The sequence below is a fragment of the Dunckerocampus dactyliophorus genome, chromosome 13, assembly GCF_027744805.1.
Source record: "Dunckerocampus dactyliophorus isolate RoL2022-P2 chromosome 13, RoL_Ddac_1.1, whole genome shotgun sequence".
Classification (NCBI taxonomy): Eukaryota; Metazoa; Chordata; class Actinopteri; order Syngnathiformes; family Syngnathidae; genus Dunckerocampus; species Dunckerocampus dactyliophorus.
Window position 1 is genome coordinate 25,435,885 of NC_072831.1, and position 12,446 is coordinate 25,448,330.

At 39.5% G+C, this 12,446-nt stretch overlaps 1 protein-coding gene across 5 annotated transcripts in view; it reads left to right on the forward strand.

Annotated features, from left to right (window-relative positions):
* The window catches only part of meis2a (Meis homeobox 2a), a 109,616-nt gene that overhangs the window by 13,162 nt on the left and 84,008 nt on the right, over nucleotides 1-12,446 (forward strand). For all 5 annotated transcript variants that reach the window (XM_054797490.1, XM_054797492.1, XM_054797487.1 and 2 more), the window contains exon 7: nucleotides 1,183-1,297. In XM_054797490.1, the coding sequence (XP_054653465.1) occupies nucleotides 1,183-1,297 (115 nt within the window). The remainder of the gene's footprint in view (nucleotides 1-1,182; nucleotides 1,298-12,446) is intronic.

Below are 12,446 nucleotides of genomic sequence, written 5' to 3' on the forward strand. Positions count from 1 at the left end.
AAAATAAAATAAAAATAGTAAAGCTCATTATCATCACCTAGATATTGACCGTACATTTTGACTAATGAAGTATTAGTCAAGTAGCAAGATTCCGCAAGTAGCAAGATTCCGCAAAAACTATAGAGACGAATTTGGCTTATGTCCACTATTACACATTAGCTGCTAAGCTAGCAGGACATTTTTCAGCTAACAGTTTTTCCCGGTTCCATGTTGAGCGGCTTGAGCATTTTGGCACAGCTCCGTCATTTGCAAAGAAAAGAAGAAACGTACAACAATTTTAACTGTGAATGCGCCGCCTTCGTTGTTTCTCTGGCAGTTAGCGTGTTAGCATCCAGTTTGTCACGCACACATACAGCGCTGGAGCGGAACAACCACAACTAATGATGTTACAACCCTTATTCATACGCTTATACTTATTATTTGTTTCGCTTTTTCTATCACATGCAGTGTTTCACTTTAGCGGCTAAGCTAGCAGGGCGCAATCAACCACTGACTGCTGTTATTATTGTTGTTGTTCAACCTTGGCTGAGGCCTCCTCTGTAGTTTTCCTATATAAAAGTAAGCATGTGTGCATGTTTATACTTCTCGCTTTTATTATGTCATGGTTGGGCCTGTGTGTGTGTGTGTGTGTGTGTGTGTGTGTGTGTGTGTGTGTTTCATGCAAGCCTCTGTGGGCGTGTGCACATTTTTGGCAGATTAGCAGGAGAATCACTGTCATATCTTATTTTCATTTCTGACAGCGGTAATGATTAATGGCGGCTGTGGTGTGTTTGGACTCCTTTACCTCTGTATTTCGCACTTGACACGGAAGTCTCGCTTGGTTGTGCTACAATATTTTTAAAAAAAAGGAAGAAAGAAGGGAAAGAAAAGCCGCCATATGTGTTTAGACAATTACTCAGCAGAGCTCCTCTTGCAGAGCAGCATTAAAAGCGTTTTGCTCTCATGCATTAATGAAGCCTCTTTGATTGTTTTGACTTATTGCCAGCTGCTTTAGTGCATTTGTTTCTTCTCTCTGTCCTTTTTTTTTTTTTTACACATGTCACTCATATGGTCTTCCTCTCTTTTCTTCCCCGCTCTCCCGCCGCTCCGCGTTTTGTGGTCTCGGATGGGGAATGTGGATGGACGCACGCACGGATACCGCTTTCCGCTTCGTCTCCGAAAAAAAACAACCAAAACCCTCAGAACCCCGCGTCATGGAGAGACCACGATGACGCCACCTCCACACACTCGGCCGGCACACCGGGACCCTCCAGCGGGGGACACGCCTCACAGAGCGGTGACAACAGCAGCGAGCAAGGTGAGCAGCAACACAAACACACCTACAGTGTACTGTATGGCGGGGGGGGCCACATGACCAATGAAAGGCTGCAAGGGCCACTTTGACATTTTGTAAAGCATGCTAAGAAGTGATATATACAGAATATATTTCAAGAAAAAAATGCATATCAGTTTTGTGACATAGGTGGAAAAAGCTTATGATTAGCACGAACTTTGGTTTTTAGCTGATTTTTAATTTTTTTTCAATTATTTCAACTTTCTTCTTAAATAATCTTTGCAAATTTCCTTCTCGTAATAGTATGACTTTACTCCCATAATATTTTAATTTTGTTCCCACAACATTATAACTTTCCCCCAACCTAATTTTCCAAAAATGGCAGCTTTATTACGACTTAAAAAACATTTTTTATTTAATATTTCAAGTCTATACTACTAAAATTACATTACTTTTACTCATAATATTATCAGTTTATTCTCGTAAAATTGTCTACTTTTTCCTCTTAATAATTTCTTTATTATCATAAAATCACAGCTGTTTTTTTCCATTTTTGCTGTTGTTTTTTTTTATTTTCTATTTAAATTTAAACTTTCTTCTTGTAAATTTTCTTCTCGTAATTATGACTTTATTCCCATAATATTTTGACTTTATTCTTGTAACATTACAACTTGTTCTCCAAGCAAAGTTTCCCAAAAGTTACATTTGTTGTTTTGTTTGTTTCTCATAATATTACGACTTTAAAAAAATAACATCTATTTTCTTTAATATTTCAACTTTATGCTACCAAAAGGACGTTACTGTATTTTTCCTGATAATAATACGGTATAAAATTACTTTTTCCCATTGGATTACAGCTTTCTCTCTTAATATTTTAATATATATAATATCTATATCACTATTTTATATATATAATATATTATATTATGTTCATATATATAATATTAGTATAATATTATAATAATGGAATCAAATTATTGCAGATTTTTTCAATTTTTGCGCTGGTGTGGCGATTAAAAATCATTCAAAGTGCGTGACACCGGTTAACGTCTTTTTAAGCTCGCGTCACAACTAAGACGCATTTTTGGAAAGTAATTGAAACGCGTGCTGTACGTTGGTGACAAGACTGCTTTACGCCTTTGTTTGTTTTTCCTTTATTATTAGCAGTGCTTAACTTCTTTTTACACTTGTGCGACGATTACGGCACATTTCGAAACTGTCACAGTTTGAGATTCGTGAGGCGCACATGCGCCACGGGCCCTTCAAGATAGGATTTAGGGTTTATTGTTGAATGTGACACCTGTGATACAATCAACAAAAATGTTAAAAATGGTTAAAAAGCTTACACAACTCACCGCATTATAACTGTTTTTAAAAATTCTATTTAAAATGGGGTGTTTCTACTTTTTACATTTATTTATTTATTTAATTTTTTTGTATTTTTACATTTATTTTATTTTTGTAATTTTTTTAAAAATAATTATTTTTATTTTATATTTATTTTTAATTTATTATTATTATTACTTAGAACAGTACCGGTTAACTTCTTTTTAACTGTCGCAATGTGAGATGCAAGAGTCAGAGCAGCGCCACAGGCCGTGAAAAATACTACTTTCATTGGTTAACATGAGCAGCGGCTCACTTCTTTTTACACTTGTATGCCACTTGCGGTTGCCTGTGAAGGTTTTCTGATGGTCACAGTTGGACCCGAGCTGTTCTTTATGGTAAAAATGTATGCGCTGGCCCTCAGAGGTTCCACTGTGTCTTCCTATTACACAAGCAGGGCTTTCTAATCACCCAATGCCTGCACTTCGACATTGACGTCTAAATGTGAGCCAGTTCCTTCCTCGTGTACGTTTGGATTATCCCTTATTTTGACTGGCGTCCATGTAAATACAGTCACACCTCAAAATGAAGGCGCTTATCCACTGTTACAGTCAAACATCCTCGAGTGATGCGCTGCAGCCTCTTAAAAAAAAAAAAAAGAAAAAAAAAGCCTTTCCAGAAATGTTACTATTTTGAGAGGCGAACAAAAGCCGGTGACTAATGGCGTAGTTCTTGCCAGTTCTCGCTGGTGTAAAAAAAAAAAAACACATTAAGTTCAACAGAACTAATTATGTCTCAGTGTTATCTAGCACACAACCTGCCAAACAGGAATAAAGCATTTCAAAACAAACGTATTGGAATGTCTTACAGATAGCATGCGCCAGTCACAGCTGTTTGTCTTGATTTGCTCGTCACGCTCCGCATCAATGCTGACATGATCAAAAAGCATTCTGTCCAATTCGCCGGGCTAAAATTGTTTATCACGTGCGAGTGTGGCCCGAACCCAGACGAGAGAAGATGCGTTTTCCTTTCCTCTTCTCACTCATCTCCTTTCCGTGTGCCTTCTGGCAGTGTCCAGGCTTTTGCATGAGATTTCATCACGTCGTCTACACACACACACACACACGCACGCACTGTGCACACACCACATGAGGAGGTAGCGTGCTTGTTGTGTCTTATCGTTTTGCCAATAAGTGATCAAATGTATTGATGGATGGTTTTTCTCTGTGGTAGGGCGGTGTTTGAAACGATCTTCTCCTCTTTAGACGGACCATTACTGAACCGCAGACCTCTGTGGTCGCCTAGTCGGGTTGCGGGGCAGTAGGGAGATAGCTTGGCTAGCAACAGCATGAGTTCGTCCCACCCAATATTATCTAATATATTAAAAATGCAGTGCCATTTTGTAGAGAAAAAATAATACTTTCCTTAGTAGAATGCTGATTTTAGAGCTTTTTTTTTACGTCTTTTGTGACTTTGGCTAAACATAATGTTCATGTTGATGGAAAATAGTCCACTTAAAAATACATAAGGCTGTATGTCTATATATACAGTATATATGTATTTTATATATTTTTGGCAGCATTTTCCTTTTGGACAAAAAAAAAGGAAATAAAAATTAATGGACATATTTTTAAAATGCATTTTTTGCATTTTCATTTATTGGATTAATTCAATTGCTTTAGTTATATATTTTAATTAGCTTAGCACCATTCATTAAAACCATGATCATTTTATTTTATAGAAAAAAAAGTGTTGCTTGCACATGCAGGGTTACACATATTGTTAAAAACGTTGTAAAATCGTCCGGCCATGAGCATAATATGGTCCGTTCATGTCAAATTCCTGCGACAATTTTGCAAGTAAATGTAAAATAAATGTCGTAATAACTTCATCAGGTTAATCGAGCCAGCAGGTGTAATAGTCCATTGCTAGGACTGATGGCGATGAATCGTGTCTTGAAGGAGCCGGTGCAAAATTGTGTTCCTAAAGTCGTCGTATTCCTTTCTAGCAAATGACCAATAAGTGTTTAAAAACAAAAGCATCTAATGAAAGCTGCAGGAGGAAGGATGCAGACTAGAGGGAGGTAGCAGGGGGTGGGCAGGAGGGAGGAGAGAAACAAATGCACTGCCTATTGATTATCTTACACACATAAGTACAAGTGACCTGTAATCCACAGAGCACTTATCGACTCCTGTCCGCACCGTATCCAGTAACAGCCGATCGATACGTTGCCAAAGACAGTTTACCGTACGGCGTGGTGCTCTGAGCCAAGATAAGACAACACTGCATGACATAGTAATAATAATAATAATAATAATAATCATAATAATAATAATAATAATCATGATAATAATCATCTACCTAGAAATAAAATGCATCACTATTGATTTTGTCATTATAATTGAAAAAATCTGAAAATTAAAGCTCAATTATTATTCTTGCTTATTATATGTTTTATGCAGTATTTTTAAATTGCAAATCATAAAATGTCATAATCAATTATTTGTACTCGTAGTGGACTAAATGCTTAATTATTTTTTTCTGAAAATACAAAGTTTAAAAAAATTGTTTTTTTTTCAATTAATAAAACTAGAACCACTACTACTAAAAATAAATAATAATAATTATTATTATTATTGTTATTGATAATTATATGTTATGTAAAGTATATCATTTTTTAAAATAAGAAAATATAAAAATCAATTATTTGTTCTAGTCGAGGTGTCATTTTTTTTTCTCCAGAAAATACCAAGGGGAGATTTTTTCCACACACATAGATTTACTTAATAATAATAGTGTTATAATAATAATAATAATAATAATAATAATAACAACAACAACAACACTGTCCTACACATACACCTATACATAAAATGTATCATTATTCATTTTTTTATTGTAAGAAAAAAAAACAGAAAACATAAAAAAAAAGCTCTATAGTTTTTCGTGATTATGATCTGTTATATGTGGTGTATAGAATAAATAGTTAGAATAAATAATACAATACAATCATTATTGTATTAGTAGGGAGTAAATAGACATATTTTTTCAGAAAGTTTTTTCCATACACATATATTTATTTAATAAATAAATAAATAATAATAATAATAATAATAACAAGGTCCACTGAGCAACACATAAATAAAATAAATAAGAACATATGTTCTTATTTGTATTATTATACTGTAAATATTCAATACCAGTAATAATAATAATAATACCGTATGTCAACAGAAGAAAAAGAGCATTGCAAGGCAAGAGGAAGGGAAAGCATGAGTCAATGGGAAGTAGAGAGACTGTGGTGGGGGGAGAGGGGGGCAGCTGATTTAATGGTCTAATGAGGCCGTCCTCAAGCCAGTTGTTTTGTGCGAGCCGTGCTATGACCTTTCGCTCCACTCGGGAGCCCCGCCGCCTCATTTTTCACATTCTTGCAATTACGTTAACGCTTGAAGCGCTCGCTGACTCCCGACTCTGGCCCTTTTCCATTCTGACAGACCCCCCCCATGTATCGCTGATACATTCCCACATAAAATTTGCACCGCGCTTTCTCTTTGGAGTCCGCAGAGAAAATGCGAATAGTGTGCTGGGCTGCAGTAATGGGGTCTTTAACAGCTTGGCCCCTGTTAAAAGGGGTGACGGCAAGGATCAGAGTAGACCGGGAGACAGCCGCAAAGCAAAAGGAGTGCGTGAAGGCCACCGTACTTTCTGCTAACTTTCGCCATACTAGCCAAGGATGTGAAAAAACAAACTTCCCTGTCTTCTCGTCGGCGTATATAACAATTAAGTTAAATTATCTGCTGCGTGACCTCCCCGGGATGCCCGCCGCCAGCGCAATTCGCCACCTCTGCTTGCGAGCGTCGCTCTGAAGCCGTGCCAAAAAACAATTAAACAAGCGTGCAAGCGTGTTTCGGCCCCTCCTTGAGGAGTCGTTTACTGTCGAGCAGTAAAGCAAGGTGAATCACTTGCTCGTAGAAGTCAGCAAGGATGGCAGTTAAACTTCTGGCAAATATGGCTTTGTGTCATATAACTATGATGAGTGTTTAGTGGTTCTACTACATACAGCAGGAACATTTAGCGCCTCCGGTTCTGCATGGGCACTGCTGTGCGGATCCATCGTCTCTCTCTGAAGTTATTCTGTAAAATGTATTTCAACAAACGACCAACATATTGACTTTGTAGCTGGCACTCAATCGACAAACGAAGCAAATGCCATCTTCTCATCAGCCATGGTTTTGTTTACATTCGACTGAACTGCTTTTGGTTTGGCCCTTATGAGTTCCAAGTGGAATATTTCCAATTTTTCAGCAGTCCTGGAAGCAGTAAGGGTAAAATAGTTGACATCTCCTGCTTTTTTGGTTTAAATTGAGGTAAATATTTTAGATAGATAAATAATGATCAGGTTCATGCCCATTCTAAAGTAATAGGAGAACCATTGGATAAAAATGGATTTAATTCATGAAACAATTATAAAAATAAATGTCATGAGAAAGGATTTTTTTTAAAATAACACACGTTTAAGTAAAAAATAAGTCCAAAATATCATTAATTTAAAAAATACATCTGAAAAAGTCAATTAGCTTCAGTTTTTTTGTTGTGTGGCTGCTATTGGTTGGCGACCAGTCCAGGGTGTACCCGTCTGTGGCCCAAAGTTAGCTGGGATAGGCTCCTGCATGCCCCCGCGACCCTAATGAGGACAAACGGCATAGAAAATGAATGAAACAAAAAGCTCCAAGTGATATATTTCCAACTTCCAGCAGTAAAAAAGCAAAGTTAACAATATTTTTTTGAATTAGCCAAATATTTTAGATAAAGAAATAATGCTGACGTTTATGAAAATTAATTAAAATAAATCAATATAATATGTAAATAATGTATTGTGCAGGCTGGCCAACAGATACCAAAGTAACAGGGGACCCCATAACGACAAAACCGTTTTAGCCAATAACAAGCAAAAATATAATTGAAAACAAAAAAAACAAAACGACCCTGCTCAGGGAGATAATAGCATACATGAACACATCATGCAAAATAGACGTCCTGTTTTTAAGTTGTGATTTGAACGACCTAAAATGACCAAAAACCATAGAAAAGCACACGTTTCAAAAAACACCCGCATGTGTGTGTGCACATGGCCCAAAGAGCGTGACTCCCCGATGTTACTGCCTAGATAAACAAACATGAAGTGGATATAGACGGCTTCAGAAGGCATGCGAGCACACAATAAACTCATCGGCTCATGCCTTGCCCTGCACATCATTTTGATTAACAGTCTTTTTGGAAGGCGTCCAAGCTTATCTGGCCAACATCACAGACATCACTTGCAGGGAGTTCAACTTGATGAATGCGCAAGGTGTCTGTAATTGTCTCTTGCTGACAAACACAGTCAGCGCTGATCCCGAAAGGTAGGAAGCATTTTTTCTTCCTCCACACTTGTGGCTGTTAGCTATGCTGGATGCTCACCATGAGGACCAAATCCAGGTTGACATCTTGAGAGCCCTTTCTGTGCAATTCTGCTGTCCATGTGGAAAGAAAAAGGAGGAGAGACGAGAAAGCATTTTGTACATTTTCTCCGCAATTGAACAATCCCCACGCTTTTGTGGATAGACGGGCTCCCCGGGGAGGGTTGAGATGGGAGGAAGGAAGGGGAGGTAAGAGTGCACACTTGCGGTACATTTGTGCGGAAGGTGCGGTGGCCCTCGCCACGGGGGGCCTTCACTCTGCGAGGCCCCTTTACGGTTGCTCACCAGCGGGGTCACTCTTGGTGGTGGCGGTGGTGTTGACAGGCCTTTGCAACACAGTGATGGTAGATATTCATACGCGTGTGTGTAAAATATACTGTACGTGTGTGTGTGTTGCCTCTAAGTGCCTGTTAAGCTTTAATTTAGTATCGTAATTAAAGTTGAACACTGGCCCATAAACAACAGATAAACAATAAAGCAGAGCCAAGCCCTGCTGTTTCATGGCTCTCACTCCCAGCTGCCTGTGCGCTGATAATCTTTACACCGCCGTGCGACACCTCACGTCAACCCCACACATAAAGGTGTGTGTGTGTGCCCGTGAGGGTTGTAAATTTGTGCAAATGACCATGATGGAGTAGTGACCCTTCCCACCAATCACGGTGTGCACCGACGTATTCTCGACTTAAGCACTCCATAGATATGTTTTGTTATATTTGTACAGACTTTGACCACATTGTAGCCATCAGAGATCACATGAATACAATGAATCAGGGGATTCACCCTCACAGTCATCACATGTTCATCATTTACGGTTGATATTTTAAGCAGGGGTAGGAAAAGTACGATCTAGCCCAAAAAGAAGTTCTGGAAGTAAATTAACTATGAGATGTGTAGCCTTACTTCTGAGGACTACTAAGAAGTTCTCAATGAACAATATTTACTTTAATATGATAGGCCAACTCCCAAGTCCTGCACCGTCGAAGTTCTAAATGACCAATGTCATTTGCCATCACACAAAAATGCTACATTTTGTCAAAATTTCAAACCAGTCAGCAACAAACTATCTCCTAATTTCCATGAATACTCACAAAATAGGCTTCCGCTTTTGACTGCATAGCCAAAAGTCAAGCCATCCACTATTAAGATGAGTGTTTTACTTCAATGACACATGAACCCAATTGCAGAACTAAGTAACCCAACAATTTGTTGCTTTTCTGATTCCTGTGCATTTTTCACCTTTGATGCAACACACTTGTTCTGTGCCATGCATGCTATTTCCATTATTATCGTAGGTCGACGTCCAAGTTTTCGACTGCCCCAACGTCCAAGTTCTTATGACTTATGTCATTTTTTGTCACATAAAAATGCTAGATTTTGTCAAATTTTCAAACCATTCAGCGACAAAGTAATGTACTAATTCCAATGCACATTAAGTTTTTTCATAGGATTTTGCAAGGAATATTCGCAAAAATAGGCTTCCGAATTTGACGACTTAGCCAAATTTGGAGCCATAAAGTATTAAGCTGAGTACATTTTACTTCAATTACATATGAACCCAATCGCAAAATTACAACAACACACTCTCATATTATACTGTAGGTTGACGTGCGTGTTGTTCGACCATAAACTATTAGGCTTAAAGGCTGAAATTTGCAGAAGCAGTCAAATACGGAAGCCTATTTGTGTGAATCCTACGAATAAAGTTTGTATGCATCAGAATTTTTCACTGAATGAGCGTACAGTTTAGACGGCGGGGCAGTTGAACAACTCACAACTCAACCCAGAATGTGAATGGAAATAGCATGCATGGCACGACACGAGTGTGTTGCATCGAAGGTGAAAAATGCACCGTAAGTAGAAAAGCCACACATTGTTGGATTACATTGTTTTGCGCTTGGGTTTGCCGTGCCGTGCCGTGCCGTGCCTGCCATTTTTGTTCATATTTTAGGTCGACTTTTGAGTAATTTGCCTGACAAACCGTCCAAGTTGTAAACGCTTGCCGTTACACAAAAATGCTACAATTTACAGACATTTTAAGCCATTCAGCAACAAAACATCTACCAATTCCGATGCATATGAACTTTTTTCGTAGGATATTCCCAATTTAACGATTTGTACATCTGTGCAGGTTTGAAGCCATTAAACGACGTTTCACTACACTGTTCTTCTTCTACTATTAAGATGGGGTTTTTTCCGTAGGATTTTTCACTAAATACTTCATAGAACAAGCCTGACTACAGTATGTGACTGCACATGGTGCATGCTAGCCCTGTGCTAGTGAGTAAACTGAAGCGCAGAATGTGTCTGATGGTTTTGTTGGGAAGGGCTGGCGTTTATCGTTGAAAGCTGAGAGGGGGTGAAAACACGTTTACAGGGAGGGGTGTGGTGGATGGAGGCATGGTGGGGTGGGATGGGTTGGGGGGGGGGGGGGGGGGGGGGTTCTACTTTCATGATCCCATTAGCATAAGAGAGGCTAAATTATTCATGTGGAGTGCTTAATCTATGGGGAAAAGTATAGTTAATGCACATAGTTTTAAAATGGATCTTGCCCTGCCTCTGCCTCTAACACCAGATTCCTGCTGGATTCAGCATTCAGGGGCATTTACGGGAATGGCTACACACACACACACACACGCCGAAATCCCCCTTCCTCGCTTCCCACTTATTCCTCCATGTCTCCCACTCCCCTTCCTCCTCGCCTCCTTCGCCCCTTCGCAGTACCGCAGACTACCTGGCCCTCATCCAAAATGTGATTAAAGAGAATGATCAGCTCCCTCTGCTCCATTCTTCCTTCCTCCCTTCCGCTCCCTCTCTTTCTTTTTCTTCCTCTCCCTCGTTCTTCCGACCCACTGTTCTCTTCTGATAGATCACGTTAGTACAAACAAAAGACTATCAAGAGAACTCACTTTCTCCATCACCCCTTTGACTGGACTCACCTCCGTATTCCACCTCCAGGCCCGAGCCGACCTAACCTGCTTCCCATCCAGGCCCGACCAGGCAGGAAAGGCGGGCCGAGCATAACGTGTAAAACTAATATAATAGGGGCGAACATGGGGAAGAAATTAGCAAGATTATTCTGACAACAGCTGAGGAGAATGTGTGGTGTTTTGTGCCATTGGGAGAATTTTCCCAGTTTTCTCCCTCCTTTTCCGTCGCGTCAGACTTCGTAATTAAGAAGCGGGGAGGAAGCGGCGTTGCGGGGAAGTCATCATGCAAGCATTTTGTTGTTATATTGTCAAATCATGGACATTTGATTAACCGGCAATTGAACTTTTGCTTTTTTCCAACTTGTTGATGCAGTAGAAGTCATGTTTAAGGCAAGTCTGTTTCTTTTCTGTCAGCCTTTTACGTTATCACAGTACGATGAATAGAGACTGAAAAAAAAAATAAAGCTAATTTAAATTTCATGAAAGTGATAAAATAGTAATAATTAGTTAATAATTAATAGGAATAAGTTATAAAACAAGTACATCAAAAACATTGGGGATAAATAAATGAACACTCAAATTGAGCAATAGCCTATAATCAATAAATGAAATGTGTTTGTTATTATGGTTGAATTTGGTTGCTGTGGATTGTTGTTGAATCCCAGCTGCATCGAGTCCTGGTGAGTTATGTCCTTCATTTCCATGGCAGTGCCATTAATATGTGTCCAGTTCCTTGCTGTCTTTGACAACAAGTACCTCCAGTCTTCCATTTCATTTGATGTAGAGTGTGCAGTCGGTGCTCCAAGTGCCTTCAGTTTCCCCCTGCTTCTTTTTTAGAATGTGCTGCGGACAAATAAAAGACAGCGGCGGGCTGCAAGTGGCTCTCGGGCCGAACTTTGGATAGCCCTGCCTTAGGCGGACTGAATCAGTGTAATGAACCAAACACAAACAGTTAATGGCGGGCAAAAATGTAAAACGTAAACAACAACAAAAAAATCACAGAGGAAATCACTTCTGGATTGATCTTTAACTTTCTGACCATTTTCCGTGTTGTTTGACTTGTTGGACTCCCTAACTTTAATTAGGAAGCGGAAGTGGGGTTGCGGGGAAGTCATGACGACACAGTGGGTTTACACACCCATGTTGCTGCTACTCGAGTGCCGATGAGAAGGCTCTGATGTAATACGCCTAAAAGGGATTGGAGCCCCGAAGGGCATCGGGGCGTCCATTAATGCTGCCTCCTGTGTATTTTTTCACCGGGATGACTCCCGTCCTTGAGAGAGAGAGCGAGAGAGAAGGGGGAGGTGGAGTGTTTTCCCAGGAAATTTTCTGTTTTGTTTCAGCGCGCTCTCGCCCCAAGGGGGTCAGCCAAGAAGTCGGCCCTTAAGAGGTGATAATCCAATTGCTGCAGTCCTCGCCAGATTTGTTTTGCCCCCTTTTATATGTCTGGCGGCGTGTTTG